The sequence below is a fragment of the Thalassophryne amazonica genome, chromosome 16 (genome assembly GCF_902500255.1).
Source record: "Thalassophryne amazonica chromosome 16, fThaAma1.1, whole genome shotgun sequence".
NCBI lineage: Eukaryota > Metazoa > Chordata > Actinopteri > Batrachoidiformes > Batrachoididae > Thalassophryne > Thalassophryne amazonica.
This window is the reverse complement of record NC_047118.1, coordinates 55,804,077-55,822,422: the sequence shown is the minus strand read 5'-3', so window position 1 is coordinate 55,822,422 and position 18,346 is coordinate 55,804,077. Positions and strand designations below refer to the sequence as shown.

The 18,346-nt window shown below is 41.6% G+C and overlaps 1 protein-coding gene across 1 annotated transcript in view; it reads left to right on the top strand.

Annotated features, from left to right (window-relative positions):
* LOC117528154 (dual specificity mitogen-activated protein kinase kinase 6-like) overlaps nt 1-18,346 on the top strand; it is a 56,744-nt gene that overhangs the window by 28,705 nt on the left and 9,693 nt on the right. Inside the window, exon 2 of the mRNA XM_034190732.1 lies at nt 18,218-18,287. Within this exon, the coding sequence (XP_034046623.1) occupies nt 18,218-18,287 (70 nt within the window). The remainder of the gene's footprint in view (nt 1-18,217; nt 18,288-18,346) is intronic.

Sequence of the window (18,346 nt, the reverse complement as noted above, 5' to 3'; positions counted from 1 at the left end):
TTAAGTTTATTTATTTTGCGCAATTGATGTCATCTTATAAAACCTCATTCTGCACAGGTTTGAAATTGAACAGCTATCTCATCCTCAAAATTTTATACTAATTTATATAAAACGTGAACCTTTGTCATAACTTGGTGATGTCTGCCTAAACTCACATAATTGGACTGATCTCATATGGGGATAGTGATTCAGTACAAATGTGGATTGGTACACTTTAGCTTTAAGGTTCATATTTTGGATGAAATAGGTAAATTAACATTTGGTTTATGTTTTTAAAGTTTCTGGATAGAATAATTCTCTCTTGCTATTCCCACTGATCACCCACACACAGAGAGCAGGCTGACCCTGCCTCTTGCAGAAAACAGAAGATGAGAGGGATGCAGTCTATGGACATGAGCAGCACAACTCACTGAAATGTTGGTGACTTATGGAAACTCTAGCTGAGTTACCCGTTTTACACATGCATAATATAGAAGATTTTAGCCATGTCACTGCATATTTCATGTCACTTTAGTTAAGGTGTAGTAAGTTGCATTGCATTGTGTGTATGTTGTCATCATTAATTTGATAGAGCAATTTGTGACACTCATGAGACTCAAGTGAATGATGATAAAAGGTGATAGCATGTCATATCGCTGCAATGCTCTGGTATGCCGTTTACAGCAGGTACATTTTAATTGGGGAAAAAAAACCCCGCATGCTTTAACTTGCACTCGGTGCATGCTGGTCCATTCGGATTGTAATTAAAGTGCATCCTAGCCAGCTGCTACTATGTAGTAAGTAAAGTGTGATGCTTGCTACCTGACCTGAGTAGCAGATGAACTGTGAAAATAAGGGCTCCAGTGAGCGGGGTCATGATTTTAATATAATGGGGAAGTGATGGTCTAGACTCTAGTAGTTAAAGCGTTGGGCTTGAGACTAGAGGATCCTTGGTTCAAATCCCAGCCTGACCGGAAAGTCACTAAGGGCCCTTGGGCAAGGTCCTTAATCCCCTAGTTGCTCCCGGTGTGTAGTGAATACCTTGTATGGATGGCAGCACCCTCACATATGGGTGAATGAGGCATTATTTGTAAAGCACTTCGAGTGTCTAACCCTGCATATGGAAAAGCACTATATAAATGCAGTCCATTTATATCAGGCTGACCGTGTGTTGACTCGCATGCGCTTTCAACCTAAGGGCCACATTGACTCCTCTTTCCACGCAATCACCATGTAGCAAGCTTGGTATTGATTGCTTAATTACTGTGGCTGTGCATCGCTAACACACACGCATGGTCAGTTTTATATATTAGATACGTAGTTTCCAACATAACAAACATAAGTAATCATGCTCTGCAGACTTGACCCATGTATTCTATGTACAATTCTGTGCACTGAACCACTGCATGTGTACTCTACAATTCACTACGGTTTCACAGTTCTCAGCAGGATTTTTTTTTCTCAGCGTAATGGGATGGAAAAATCACCTTAAGAAGCCGGGGGTTCGGGGACTGCTTAGGCTTCGACCCTGCTGATGCTTTTGCTTTATGGACTTATGAAGGGCCTTTTTTTAAACTTCAAAATGTAGTGTAATCGGAAATTAATCTTGAAGTTAACGAAAAGATTTGTAAGGATATCTATAGTAAACTGCTGTGTATAAATTAGTAGTTCTGATACTCCTGTACAGTGACACACATTTCTACACTCTTCCAATGTTTTGGCCTGATGCCTCATTTCTTTTGGCTTTAAAGTAAGGCTGTAACAAAGATAAAAAAAAAAACTATGGCTTTACTTAAAAAAAAAAAAATTGGCCCTCAAAATGCAGGCAATAGTGTTTCAGAGGGATATACAGTGAGTCAAATAAGTATTTGATCCGCTGTCATTTTTGCAAGTTTTCCCACCAACAAACCCCTGCTCAAGCCAGCACATGTCCAGTCCCGTTTGAAGTTCACCAGTGACCATCTGGATGAACCAGAGGAGGCATGGGAGAAGGTCATGTAGTCAGATGAGACCAAAATAGAGCTTTTTGATATCAACTCCACTCGCCGTGTTTGAAGGATGAGAACAACTCCAAGAACACAGTCCCAGCCGTGAAGGTTGCGGGTGGAAACATCATTTTGTGGGGGTGCTTTTCTGCAAATTGGACAGGACAACTGCACCATATTGAAGGGAGGGTGGATGGGGTCATGTATCGTGAGGTTTTGGCAAGCAACCTCCTTCCCTCAGTAAGAGCATTGAAGATGGGTCATGGCTGGGTCTTCCAGCATGACAATGACCCCAAACACACAGCCAGGGCAACTAAGGAGTGTCTCTGTCTCTTGGTTTTGGATGTGTTCAGGAGCAGATTATTTTCTCTATACCACACCATCAGCTGTTACACCTCCTCCCAGTAGGCAGACTCATCTCATCCAGTGATACAGCCTGCGACTGTGGTGTCATCCGCGTACTTAATGAAGGTGTGGATAGGGATGCAGTCAGAGATGTAGAGGGTGAAGGGCAGCAGGCTCAGTACACAGCCTTGAGGGGAAGCAGTGCTGGATGTAAATAGCTGTAGATATGTGGGGGCCAATCCTGACTCTGAGCGATCTACAACCCCAATTCCAATTAAATTGAGACGTTGTGTGAAATGTAAATAAAAACAGAATACAATGATTTGCAAATCCTCTTCAACCTATCTTCAATTGAATACACTACAGGGCTCACAAAATTTCAAAATCCCTAGTAGCCCTTCGGGCAGGCACTCTTCAGGTTTTGGTAGCCTGAAATGAAATGAACTCGCCCATTTTTTTTGTTGTTTTTAATGTTTTAATGCAAGTGATAACACATTTAACCTAATTAACATTTTTGGAACTTTTATTAACACAGAACAAGAAAATTGATTATTCTGGCAAATTAGAAAATGCCAGTTGTTGTTGAGGGAACAGTCTCATCATCTTAAGACATTTCCTCTTGTGCCACAGTCTCCTCTTCTCTGCTCACAGTTTTTCCTGTTTGTGTACAATATGTCTTGTGCCCTTTGTGCTCAACATCCGGAAATGAACTGCTGTCTCAGGACAAAAGGATTCCACTGATTCCCCATTTATGGAGATGTGCATAAGGTCATTCAGTGTTTCAGCCTGGAGACTTGTGCGGTATACTGTTTTCACACGGTTCATGCAGGAAAATCCTCTCTCAAAAAATGGCTGTCGATGGACTTAGTGTCAGCATTAACTTCCCTAGCAACAACACATGGGACAAGTTTTCAGGATTCTCAGATAAGAGATCTTTGTACAAGGTGTCTAGTTTGCTACCATGGTGTGCTGAAAGCCACATTTTTAGATCCATCCATTCTTCTGGAAGTTTGCCTTTTTCCTCCTCATTTAGCAAAGTGTCAAAATGTTTGACAAGACAGTCCACCTCTTCATCCCCAAAAGTTGACAGCTCTTGTCTTGAGCTGGGAAGAGTAGAAGGGTCAAAAACCTGGAAGCAAAACAAGGGTCTTTGAGAAAGATTTTTAAATCTGTTGTCCATGTACTTAACTGTGCTGTCAATAATCTTCAGGAACAGTGTACTAATGGCACTTTTGTCCTTGTCTTCACATCCCCCGCTAACAGGTCGGTGGCTTTTTGTGAGTTTTGTTCCACTGTAAGAAATACTCATCATTTACTGTGAGTTTGGTGTCCAGGGATTTTTGACATTCACCTGGCTTGGTTTTAAGGCTGATTAGGCGTGATGTTGTGCTCTCGACTAACTGATTTGTTCGCACAATGCTCAGTTTGTCATGCTGCCTTTCAGTGCTGCATTTGGAAAGGATTGTGCTGTAATCTAACAAAAAATGCAGAAATCTAACAAATCTCTCACTTTTCATCTCCTGCACAATCCCCTTTGCTTTTGCAGCATCTTCTGGTGTAACACCACTTCCTCCTGACATGTTTTCCAAATGGGTAACTGTTTTGAGTGTAGTTTTTTCCACAGCCTTTAGACATCTCGGCCTGCTTGGCAGCCACTGGGTGCTTTTCAGACCACTAAAATGTGCCAGTTTTTCATTGAGTATTTCACTTATTTCAGTCAGTTCCCTTCTCTTTTTTGGCGAATAATAATGCATCTTAAAGATGCTTTTGAGTGTGTCTTCAAATTTTGCTAGGTACTCGCATCCTTTAATGCTGTCCAGCACTGCCAGCTCTAATTTATGTGCCACACAATGTATAGTAATGATGTAAGGTGCCCTTTCTTTGAGCGGCCCAGCTACTCCAGTTTTTTCTCCAATCATTACAGCAGCACCATCAAAATTGGCATTGGCAATTCACTTTTTGCAACATAAAATGCTGTTCTAAGAAGTCTAGTCATTATATCCTGCTGTGTTTTGTTCATGTGTTGTATGGTTTTTGCAATTGGTGTCTCTTCTGGGAATAAAGCTGCAGACTGGGCACTAATGCACTTCTTATGTGACAGGGAGATGTCATGGGTTCTGATGGGTCTTTCCTTAATTACTAGTACCAAGTACAAAAGCATTGTTGGAGTCAGAAATTGTAGGGAATTGACGACACACTTGACAGAACATTGTTTTGTTCACCTTATCATATTCCAGCCAAGGGAATTCCTTAGTCCATGAAACCACAAATGTGCGCTTTCTTTTGCTTCATAGTCTGATTTTTCAGAACTCTTTCTTTTTGGGCTGGCTTGTCGCTCTGTTGTGGAGGCTGGCTGCTCTGATGCTGAATTGGCCTGGTCCTGTGTGGTTGCCTGCTCATCTGTGCTGGACTGTCCCTCTTTCTCTGCCCCCTCTTCATTCTGACTTGGTTTTTTGGCTGCACAGAACTAAAATATCGACGTAAATCCATCTGTGTTCAAAAAAGAATAAATTAAATAAATAAATACAATTGTTTCACACGTGCGATTTTTTTTTTTTTACTTTATTAACCTACCATCAAAAGACGTCTATATTGGCGAGTGTTTGCGATGCTTCAATTCTGAATAGTAGCGTGGTGACTGCAGACTAAACCAGCAACTGTTTTGCTTCCTATTCTTCTCACTTCATCGTACTCGGTGCTTCGTGAACATGCAGCTGGCTCGTGTGTGCACGTGTGAGAAAGCGGGTGGGAGAGCGAGAGAGCGCGAGAGCCTGGCTGCACACGTAACACACAGAAGGACAGCACCGTCTCCTCTCATCCTCAGCCAGCCAAGATATTGGGTATATTTTTAGGTAGCCCGTCAGGCAGGGGGTGTAAAATTTTAGTAGCCCGAATGAAAAAGTACATAGCCCCGGAACGTCGGGCTAGTGATTTTGCGAGCCCTGCACTAGGGCTGCCACAAATGACTGTTTTGATAGTCGACTAGTCAACGATTATTTTTGCGATTTGTCGACTAGTCGGATCATACGTAATTTCCTAAGTTTAAGGCCTGCAGCCTTTTCCGAGAAACATCAGGGGATGAAAACATTTCCAAATCAGTGACTGTTTCTTAGACTTAATTTACATCAATCATTCAGAAAAACAAACAGTGTGGTACTTCATCGTAAATCTGTGTCAGGTAGGCAGTTCTCAAAAACTAAATGTCCATGCTGGAAGGAGACAAGTGAAGGAAGCCACCAAGACACAACTCTGGAAGAACTTTTGGCCTCTGAGTGGAAAAACTGGGAATAGTGCAACATTTTTGTTTTTATCTTAATTTTACATATAGTCTCACCTTTTTCTGACTTGTGGTTGTTTCTGTTGCATTTCTGAAGTTACAGAACTGCTATAAAGAAAGGTTGAACATTTTATTGTTTTAAAACTTTGTGGAACAATCGCAAACACCAAACTCAAGGTTCAAGGTTACTTTATTTGTACCAAAAGGTAAATTTAGTTTGGCAGTCACTACATTCATAATAATCACATAAACACATAAATACCGATTAAAAAATACAATAAATATAATAAAAATACAATGAGCAGTGCAAGTACAGGCCAATAGCATGACACCCAGAAGAAAGTCACAATGTGCCTGCCATCTCAATGCAAAGTAACAAATAAATTAATTAAATCTACATTCAAAGTCATCTGTTAAAAGCACTAATAGCAGCAGGAATAAAAGTGCTCTTGTAGCGCTTAGTTCTGCAGGAAGGTGCTTTATACCTCCGTCCTGAAGGGAGAAGTTCAAACTGATCAAAAAGAGGATGTGAGGCGTCCTTGAGAACTGCCTCTTAAAAAGATAAAACTCTTATAAAGATATATAAGATATATAAAAGATATAAGATATATAAAAGATACACAGACATGTCAAGGAAAACTTTGACATAAACTGAACAGAACAATGCAGGCTGGTTTGACTCCATATTTTTTGTATAAATAAATCAGAATAAAATAAGAGGTAGCTCACTTTGAAATTAATAAAACATATAGCTGCAGCTTAATAACTTTGAAAAATAACAACCCTCAGCAGCATGTATTTTTATTCTGACTCCAGTTCATTTTAGTGTGATGAAGTCATCCTTTTTTTTCTCCTCATCAGTCGCGTTTTGTGCTTGAACACTACATTAAGCTTAAGATTGAATAAATACATACCTTTGGAAAATAACAGCTGTTAAAGTTCAGAGTTCTCACCTGCTTTTTGTGATCTGTGCCTCTGAACATCACTGCACAGCTTCTCCACAGCAGGGGTTTTTTTTAACCCGTGTATGCATAATTTTTGCTCAGTTCACTTATATATTCTCATTTTCTAAGGATTTTTTAAGGATATTTGACCGTTTATTTCATCTCATGATCTCATAAATTCAGTATACCACACGCACATGGTGTGAACAGGACGGTGACATCAGAACCACATGGGTGGAGAAAGTACAGAGAGAAGTAAAGGCAGCGGCACTGTTTGGTTTTTTTTTTTTTTTTTTCTTTTTACATGTTCACTCGTGTTAAAATCCACTGATCGTTCTCAGCCTCCGGAATCTCCCTCCCCCACCCCCTTCCTCCATCGCAGTCTGCAGCCAGTTGACTACACACACACACACACACACACACACACACACACACACAGCTCCTTTGGTAAACTGTGCATTTTAGATAGCTTTGAACAAGACGGCCACTGTTTTAATCGGCTGTCTTTTTCAAAATTTGAACGTCCAAATGACGGCAGGATGGTTCGCTGCCTAAAACTATGAATTGAGAGGAACAACAAAGACTTAAATAAAATAAACGACTCGTCGATAACTAAATTCATTGTCGACGGTTTCAATAGTCGACGTAGTCATGACTAGTCGACTAGTCATGGCAGCCCTAGAATACACCGTAAAGACGAGATATTTAATGTTCAAAGTGATAGACTTCTTTGTTTTTGTGCAAATATTTGCTCATTTTGAAATGAGACAGACAAGATAAATATAAAATAGTTATGATCATTTTAATGAATTTAAAGCCTAATTTATGCTTCTGCAGCTGTAGCTCCGTGTCATGCAATGATGTATGTGACAGTTTTAATGTTCTCAGTCTCTGGATTATGCTTTATTCTGGATTAATTTGTCCCTCAACAAGCTTTTCAATCATCACCTCCAATTCAAAGGTAAGCTGTACAAGAACCTGTTTTTACGACTCTGTGTTGTAAATTTCCGGACTTTTCTGATCCATTATGTAATCACCGTGTGCACTGAAAAAACTATTAAAATATGAGAGGAAAGAGTGAAGGCAGAAACGTGCCAAATCACAGCCTTTTGTGCTGTCTGATTTAACAGGTGCACGTGAGGCTGCCGGTCCGAGTCTGAGCACGGTTTGAAAATAATAAATGGTCGGCCTTTTAACTGCAGAAATAACTCTGGTCCCACTTTCCTCAAATTGGCAAGTATTGGCACTGAACTTTAATTTTGAATCTCTGTTACTGTACACATTCAGACTGCTCGTGCTGTTTTATACCGCAGCAACATTGAGCTATCCCCTGTACCAGTCCCATCTTTCTGTTCTTTCGAAAGCCTTGTCTTCAACTGCAAACACCCATTCTCTGCCACAGTTGCCCTCATTTATTGGCCCCCTAAACCACATCCATCCTTCATTTCTGACATTCATTATTTTCTTATTTCACTCTGCACATCTTATTCGAATATTCTCATGATTAGTGATGCCAACATACACATGGACTCAGATACATGCTCACAAGCCTCTAATTTCAAACAAGTTCTGGACCGTCTTAACCTACAGCAACTCGTTAAAGTCCCTACACATAGTAAAGGTCACACACTGGACTTGGTAATTACAGACTCTATTCATATCACAGATCTGCAGGTTTTTGACATTGGTGCCTCTGACCACCAGGCAGTCAGTATCAGAATCCTCACATTTTCCCAATGCACTAAATCAAAAAGACAAATAACATTTAGGAACATCAAAAACATTGAACTCTCCTCCTTCAAACATAACCTTCAACTACTCTCTGCCCCCCATGATTCATCAATTGCCAACCTTGTGGACTACTACAACAATAGCCTCAGTTCCGTCCTGGACTTTCATGCTCCACTTAAAACTCGAACTGTCACTTTCACCCGTTCAGCTCCCTGGTTTACTGACCAGCTTAGGGCAATGAAAAGGTCTGGCTGCGTCCTGGAGCGGGTCTACAGAACATCTGGCTTGACGGTGCATAAGTTGGCCTACCGGGAACATCAAAAATCATATGCAAAAGCTCTCTCTTCAGCTAGGTCCGGTTACTACTCCACGATAATCAGCAATAACACAGGTAATTCCCAAAAACTATTCTCCACCATTAAACACCTCCTTAAGCCTCAGATCCCCTCATACCACACTCCAACAGTAGCCAATTGCAATAATTTCCTTGAATTTTTCATCTCCAAAGTTGCTAATATTAGTTCTACTTTTTCATCTACATACATACCTTTGACATTCCAACTACTCCTGGCCCACAGCATCTTCCCCATTTCTCCCTCACAATGCAGCAGGAGGTCTAGAAGGTTATCCGTATCTCCAGACTATCTACTTGCTCCCTAGATCCCCTTCCCTTGCCTCTGCTCAAAAACGTTTCCTCATCCATCAGTCCAATCATCACTGAAATAATCACTTTCTTTTGAAACTGGAACAGTACCAACCTCCCTAAAAACAGCTCTTATCAAACCCCTTCTTAAAAAAACCAACCCTTGACCCTGTACCCCTTTCAAATTACCGTCCAATCAGTAATCTTCCATTCATCTCCAAAATCCTTGAAAGAGTAGTTTCCATTCATCTTCACAATCATCTCAAATTCAATAATCTATATGAGAAATTTCAATCTGGTTTTCGTCCCTCCCACAGCACAGAGACAGCTCTCATCAGAGTGACCAATGATCTCCTAATGGCCTCTGACTCTGGTTCCACTTCCCTCCTCATCTTTCTCGACCTCACTGCCACGTTTGACACCATAGACCATCACATCCTCCTGCACCGTCTCCAGCACCACATTGGTCTCTCCCACATTGCCCTTCACTGGTTTCACTCCTACCTCACTGACCGGACCGAGCATGTGGTCTTGGGGAACGCTAAATCTCGCCCCCACACTGTCACCTGTGGGGTCCCCCAGGGCTCCGTGCTCGGTCCCACCCTCTTCACCATTTACATGCTTCCCCTCGGGTGTGTCGTCGGCAGGCATGGAATCCACTTCCATTGCTATGCTGACGACACACAGCTTTACATCAAGATCACTCCCTCCGTTCCTTTCTCTGCCACCATTTCCCGCCTCAACTCCTGCCTGGAGGAGATAGGGGCATGGATGAGACGGAACTTCCTGCAGCTGAATGGCTCAAAAACTGAAGCCATTCAAACCGGTACTCCTCACCAACTCCACTCCTCTCTCATTACTTCAATTTCTCTTTTTGGCCAAAGCATTCCTCTCTCTCCCTCTGTTACCAATCTTGTGGTCAGGTTTGACCCCCACCTTTCTTTTGACAGTCATGTCAATAACATCTGCAAAACCTCCTTTTTCCACCTTCGTAATATTTCCAAACTCCGTTCTTCACTTTCCCTTTCGGCTGCGGAGAGGTTCGTCCATGACTTTGTCTCCTCCAGGCTGGACTATTGTGTAACGCACTCCTCATCGGGATCCCTGGCAGGAGCAGTCAAAAGCTCCAGTATGTCCAGAACAGCGCTGCCAGGGTCCTGATGAGGGTGCGGAAACACGAGCACATCACCCCCATCCTTCACACCCTCCACTGGCTTCCTATTCACTTCCATATAGAGTACAGGATCCTTCTGCACACCCACCACTGTCTCCATGGTGATGCCCCCACCTACCTCACTGACCTCCTCACTCCACATACCTCTGGCAGAACCCAGTCAGGCCAACAGCACCGTCTGCTCCCGCCCAGGACACGGCTCAAGACCATGGGGGACCGGGCCTTCGAGGCTACTGCTCCCTGCCTGTGGAATGCCCTCCCAGACCACCTCAGGGCCCCACAGACGGTGGATGCTTTTAAGAAAGGTTTAAAAACCTTCCTTTTTAGAAAAGCTTACAGCTAGTTTTTAACTAATGTATGTATGATGTATTGTAATTTTATCCTATCTTATCTCTTTTATTGCTATTTTATGTGTACTTTGAGATTTGCATTCAAATATAAAGTGCGGTACAAGTAAAAATTATTATTATTATTGCTCTTCCCGGTATATACAAGGAGTTTTTAATGGAAATACATTGCGATCGGACAGGACATATTATCCGATGTGAAAATCCATTAAACAAAATCAGTTATATACATGGTGTTTATTGCATGGAAAACCATAGAAAAACATCAATTTTATACGATGACAGCTTAGGCAAGTTTTACTGTACATGGGACTGAACACTAAATTTACCTCTCAAAACTTTCACGATGAAGTTGCTTTCATCCCACATGGCTGAGTTTATTTTCCCAAATTTTTCTTCTGTTCAGATCTGAAAGGAATCTGTACATATTGAAGCCCTTGTTGTGTCTATTTGTGCATCCAAATGCCAAGCAACACGGCATTTTCAGTGAATAAATAAATAAAATCAATGGATTTTTTGTCATGTCGCTACTCTCTGAATAAAGGGACTCTAGTCAGGACAGTACAAGGAAGGTGCTGCACTCATTCCATCCTCAACTCCTGATATTTCAGAGTTATTATTTCTGTGCTTGAACTCTGATGTGCACTGAGCCTGCACCAAGCTACTTCTAGCCAAGTGCAAGGTGGCACAGACTGCTGCCTTTAGCATGTTCCTTTCCCGTGACTGCGCAGCTGCTTTGATTGCACTGCAACTCTGCACAGAGAATTATGCAGTTATTACCTTTAAAAAGTAGCCATGCCAATAAACTTGTATTTATTGGCATGGCTAATTAATTCAAGACTCATACATGTGCCATGCACTGGGGGAGCGAGCAGGCATATAGATCAACCCCATCCTGACCAGGTCCGCATAATCATGGGTACACCGAAATCAAAAGTCTATAACTGCTTTATTACATGGTAAACAAGAAAATTGGGATTTTGTCAAACATACTAAAACTGAAAAATCAATCTCAAGTTTCAACTCTTTATTATTACTGTCATACTGCACCAACTGACATCCCGTCGACCGAATGGAGATGCCTGTTAAGTCCGTGACGACGAGTCATCCGGCTTGTTTTCTTATAAAGTTCGTCATTCGCCTGTCTAGCTTCCACGTAAAATCACTCGAGTACTCCGACAAGCATCCGTCTGTCATAAGTTTCAAAGTTGGGCGCGTGTCCCTTTTCAGTGGCGTACTTGCAAAACAGGTTGGCTGCTGACTGTGTATTTCTGTGGGTGTTCTTCGCATCTTTTTCATGCACAATTCATTTTAAGTCAGCGCAAACCTGTCTTCTGCCATCTTGTCAACAAACTGACAGCCAAAGTAGGCATTGTATCGCATTATCTGATTGGTCGTTATCATTTATTGGTCGTTATTGGCACGCGCAGTCTACTTGGCTCCATCAGCGGTCAACTCCGCATGTGGTACAGCTCAGAAAGTGGCGAATGGGCCAATCAGAAGTTGGCAAAATCCCATACCATATAATAATGTCCATTATACCACTACCTGTTACTAGCATAAATTTCTCATCTTTTCATACATACGAGGTCTGTTAGAAAACTATCCGACCATTTTATTTTTTTCAAAAACTATATGGATTTGAATTGTGCACTTGCATCAGCCAAGCTTGAACCTTCGTGCGCATGCGTGAGTTTTTTCACGCCTGTCAGTTGCATCATTCGCCTGTGGGCAGGCTTTGAGTGAGCTCTGGTCCACCCTCCACGTCAGATTTTCATTGTCAGGAAAATGGCTGAGCGATTGGAGCAGCGCTGAATCAAATTTTTCCAGAAACTGTGAGAGACAGCCAGGTGGAAACCATTCAGAAGATTCAGATGGCTTTCGGTGAAGATACTCTGGGCATCACACAGATTAAGGATCATTACAACCGGATTAAAGACGGCCCACAGTGGCGCAGGGTGCGCCTCACTCCGAGCGGCCATTGACAGGCTGAAACGACCAGATCATTTCCAAAGTGAAGGCTGTGTTGATCCGGGACATCGTCTGACGACCAGAGAAATTGTGGAAGAGGTGTACATCAGCACTTTTGTGGCACATTCCACTGTTACAGGAGATTTTGTAATGAAAGACGTGCGGAGGAATTCGCGCGTCGGGACGGAGCCGCTCATGGCACACAACGTCTGTGTTGGAAGTCTCACAGGACAAGTTGTGACATGCCCAGCTGTTACACAATTTCTCGGATACTCACTCAACTGAAAAGCCACCGAAAGCCGTCTGAATCTTCCGAATGGTTTCCACCTGGCTGTCTCTCACAGTTTCTGGAAAAATTTGATTCAGCGCTGCTCCAATCGCTCAGCCATTTTCCTGACAATGAAAATCCGACGCGGGGGGTGGACCAGTGCTCACTCAAAGCCTGCCCACAAGAGAATGACGCAACCGACAGGCAGGAAAAAACTCACGCATGCGCACGAAGGTTCAAGCTTGGCTGACGCAAGAGCACATGATTCAAATCCATATAGTTTTTAAAAAAATAAAAAGGTCGTATAGTTTTCTAACAGACCTCGTATATAGCTAAATACTCCCTTACTAAGCTACTGGGTTCAGCAGCTACAAATGGGTACTAAAGTATAAATAGAAACTACATCATGAAAACGCACCAGATCAGTCACAATTTCCCATTTAACGAATCATTTTTCACAGAACACGGCTATTATGTATGTACCATTTTTTTCTGCACCATAAGGCGCACCCTCAATTAGCGGGTACTTAACCCTTACAAAAGGCACACGTTAAAACATATGGTCTACAAAAAAAAAAGTCACGGAAGCAAAACGGTGAGTTTATTTGAACTTAACAACTTTGAACTACCGGTATTTAACAATATGGTACATTATTTTTTATTATGGTTCTGTCACAAATCCATCGATGTCTTCATCTTCTGTGTCTGAATTGAACAGCTGGTGTTCTAGCTGTGGCCACCTCGCTTTGTTTCTAAGGAAACTCTGTTTGGTCTTTTTAACTTGGTGCAGTTCATTTTCTTGTTTCCTCTCGCAGCTGCTCTATTCCCATGAACAACCACGTAACTGATAGCCTACAGTTTGCCTCGTAAGTATGTCTCTTCGCTGGCGCCATTTTCGGGGGTCCTTAGACAAAAAAATGTTGTTTTGCAGGATACCTGTAGTATACGGTAACTACCGGAGGAGTGGCGGAGGTAAGTGTACGTACCACGGACTCTTCTCTGATTGGTTTATCGCTGGCAGCGTACGTACTCTACGCTACCAGCGTACGTACTTTACGTATTACGTAATGTTCTCCGATTCGTTTATCGCTGCCAGGGTACGTACTTTACGTATTACATCCTTGTGTCAGCGGGAAATGGTCCGATATTCTGACGGTCAAAGACAACATCGGTCGTTTTTACAGATTTTGGAATTCAGTGCGCACATAAGGCGCACCAGATTATAGGGCGCACGGCCGATTTTTGTGAAAATTTAAGGCTTTTAGGTGCGCCTTATGGTGCAGAAAATACGGTATGTATGTATGTATGTATGTATGTATGTAAGCTTATTTTATATTTAATTGCACATTTACTATGACTGTAATATTCTGTTGTTAAATTAAGGACAGTTGCAGCGTGAAGAGCATATGATGTGGTGGTCTCCCCACCCCCAAAGTATTTCAGATATTTCAAACAGTCTTTGGTTCCTGTGCTGCACCAGTGTTTGCTTGCTATGCTGGTTTTGTTGCATGACTTAAAGGCTGTCTTATTCGTCAGGTCATTGGAAGGCTTTGAATGCACTTGCTCTGTCCCACGCGGAGGAAATGCAAAACCCATTTTTAACTGAACACATGTGAGTAAATCACACTTCAGACTCTTCCTACCACATGAAGCTACCTAATCCATAGTTGTTATAATATACAGTCACTTGCAACACCGTACTTTAGGGCCACAGCTATAGACTTTTTATATCCTGGACAAACCCCCTGTGATGTCAACCATAGGTTTTCTGAAGACCCGGAAGAGTCATTTTGATGCACAGAAAGTGCTGTTTTGGGTGTTGCTATGTTGGCAGTGCTAACTCCGCCTAGGTCCTGCAGTTGGAGTGTGCACAACACCATGTGTGATCTGGGTGATACAAATGAAGCACAAACATGTTCTATCTTAGGGTTACTGGACTAACTTACAGGCTAACCTTGGTTTTGTTGTCTTTATTAAATCACATTTAACTCCTTAAGGCCTAGAGCCTATTTCACCAAAATCACATACCCATACATTATGATTTATTTCTCAGCTTGTACAAGGTCAAAAATGCAAAACTTTGGATCAGCTAAAAGACAGGTCCTAGGGGATGTTGTGGATGCAAAAAAATTGAAAGTAAATAATACTTGATAGGAGTAAATGAGGTTTTTTTTCCCAAAAAATTAATTCCGATTTATGTCTTTATTTGCTTGGCGTTTCAGCTGTGGTTAGTTGATGTGATTGAAGTGGATACTTTTGTAGGGGAGACTTCGCTTGACATTTTGATATATAATAAGTGTATGTTGGTGTCAGCATTGGTTATGAGTGTTCAAATGTTCCAAAATAGGGCAAGTCCCCAAATTTGGGGACTTTAGGGTTTAAGAGGTTAACAAAAACATAAATGAATGGCTTGTCTCGATATTAAAAAAAAAAATACCCTCTTATTTCCTCAGTAACTGTAGATTAACTGATCAAGCTCAAGCTACTGATAGCTGATAAAAATGTATTAGCATTACTAGCATACAAAATTAAATAACATGAAAATTTTACTCAAAGTAAATACTGGAGTACAGACTTCATAGATGATTTGTTAGGACAACTAATAACACAGCAAGCCATATTATTACAGATATTTGTAATGAAATGCTCAAAGGCCTAGTGGTTAGCATTGTTACCTCACAGCAAGAAGGTCACGCCACTTCAACCTGAAGTGGCGTGACTGAAATAAATACCGCTTCTGGCATAAGAATAATTGTGCTGGTTGGAGCTTGAATACAGCAGAAACAGGAAATAATCAGACAGCATGACACTGTTTGTCATCGTTCCAGTGAGTGAAAACCTAGTTGTGATTAGGATTCATAGAGGACAAGTTGATTACTATTTTGTTCTTTTTTTTTTTTTTTTGTTGTTCTTCTTCTTCTTTTCCTTTTGACCTTGTAACAAGAGCAAACACGTTTAGCATCTGTGTCCGTGTCACTGCGCTGTGTTTCCAGTATGACCACAAGCTGCGTCATGCTGGCTGGAACCCAAAGACCGCTGGTAAAGTGTTTATGAATGAAGTGCTCCAAATACTTTAACACAGAAATGTCCCAAAGCACCACATGCAGCATTGTCATCTTTCAGTTATTACAAATGGAGGAAAGAATGGAGGGGGAAAACCGGATAGTTTGCAGTGATTGTTGAGTAAAAGCAAGCAAACAAAAACTGACAGGAAGCAAATGTGGATTTGTTGTTATTCCCCCTATCCCTCACATCTGAGTCATCATACCAATGTCGATTAGTCATTTAGTCCGCTGTTCTATTGAAGGACTTTAGCTCTGAGTACACTTTATCTCCAGCCAGATAACACTTCATTGACTGTAGTTAATGCTGATGGAAACTGTAAACACACTAAAATCAAATATTTTATCAGTACAGAAGCTGAAAAGCTAAATGAGGAATTGATCGGTTGAAAAGTTGACATGATTTTTCAAGAAAAACTGTCAAACATTGCTGGTGACAGCTTCCCAAATATAATTTACTTTTTTTTTTTCTTTTTTTTTTGGCAGGGAAGGGGGGGGGGATAATTAGACCTAGTGTGCTTTAATTGAGAGAGTGGTGAAAATAAAGTTAGCCGTGTGGGATGGAAGCAACATCATCATCAAAGTTTTGAGAGGTAAATTTATTGTTCAGTCCCATGTACAGTAAAACTCACCTAAACCGTCATTGTATAAACCAGATATTCGCAGTCACCGGACAAAAAGTTCCAAAGTTTTTGTATTGTTTTCCATGTAATTAACACCGTATATAATGGATTTTTTTGCTCACATCGGATAAAATGCCCCATCCGAACACAATGTATTTCCATTAAAAACCTGAGCAGTCTGGATGTGCACAGTAACAGAGGTACAAATTAAAGTTCAGTGCTGACACGCATTTGAGGAAACCATTTATTAGAGAGAGAGAGAGAGAGAGAGATCATCAGGTCAGGTCTATAAAATTAAGGCTATAAAAGTACTTCATTCTTTCACCAAAACAACAAATCTAGGCTTTCATCTTGGATACACCTTCTGGCAAATTGTAGCTGAACTTTCAGGTCTCCTTTTTAAGAAAATCCTCATATAGAATCAACAATAATGATGATGATAATAATAATAAAGCAAAGAGAGCTCTGGTATCGGGTCGGAAAAGTATCAGTATCGGCAGATATCCAAATTCAGGGATCGGATCGAACGTGAAAAATTGTGGATCGGTGCATCTCTAACCACAACAGTAATGTACCAGTGCAGTATTACCGTATTAAGTACATGCTGTATTGTGGAAGCTGTGTGGCCTGTCCAGAATACAGTAGAACTTGAGTAACAACTGTTGATTCCAGGTGATGGTCATATGATCAGTCGATGAATTGGAGATCAGACTTGTGCAATCTGATGGCTGCAAGGAGAAATGACCTGGGGAAGTGCTCCTTCCTGCAGCAGGGCAGGGATCAGTCTGCTCCTCAGTGTACTTCTGTTTCTCTCTTGCTCTCTGTAGTGTTTTATAGACCAAGTGGGAGGGGTTTTTCTTGATTACTGACACCTTTACCAACATCCGCCTCTCTGCCATCATCTTCCACTGTGTGCAGGTTTGCCCCCAAGACTGAGCCAGTCTTTCTAGTGCTCTTGGTCAGTCCTTTGTTTTCTGTGGCACTGCTCTGCACCCACCGTCAGCTGGTTCACAAACCCACTTAGATTTGGTGGTTTGTAGGTGACTGGTGGAACAGGCACCAGAACAGACAGCAAACTTGTAACATCTGGGCAGGAGTATACCTGGCATAGTATAGTAAAGACATCTATCAGGACTGTTCAGTCTTGATTTGTTCTTGAAGTTGAGCAGGATTTAAAGTTTGGAAACTAAGCAGATGACAGCTTGTGGGAGTTCAACTGAATCTTTAGGGAAGGTATAACATGAATGTCGTCAGAGTTCACAGACTGAATGCTCTTGTCTATGCTACACTTCTGTAGAAGTCCTTAGCATCTTCCCACAAGAACATGCATGATCTACATGCATACACCACTGCTATTAGATTAACATGTCCAGTGGTACTGGTCTGTATCGTGAAACCAGGATCCAGTAGCTTGTAGTCTAGATACATTGAGCCATTTTTACTGTGGCTGAAACATCCATGTGGACAGATACAGGCTTGGTCATATTGAAGTCACCCGTGATCAGACGATTTTCAGAGTCTCTTGACATCAGTAAAAGATGGTCATGCTTGTAAGAAAGGATGTTCCTACCCGCATCACTCTCTATATGTTTGGAGCCAAGTACCACCATGCAGTGGATGACTGTTCGGTACTGCCCCAGCCACCACTTTCCAGGCAATGCCTTGGTGCTCTCCGAAGTCCCCCCAGGATGAAGAACCAAGTATTCAAGTGACTTTCACCATCTCCCAGATGCAGTTTAACATTGCCTTCAGGACATATTTCTTCCCCATTTCATTAAAATTTTGTATAGTTTTTGAGTTATCTGCCAACAGACAAAATTAAATGTCATTGTCTGAGGTAACAGACCACTTTCTTTTTTTCCTTGAAGGGAAGAAGAAAAACCCTGGGCTGAAGCTGTCCAAAGACGTGTTTACGCAGCCCACACCAACGGGAGCAGGGTAAGGCGACTTTTTATATTGTGGTACTAAAGCAGCAGCAGTATAATAGGTTGGAGGAA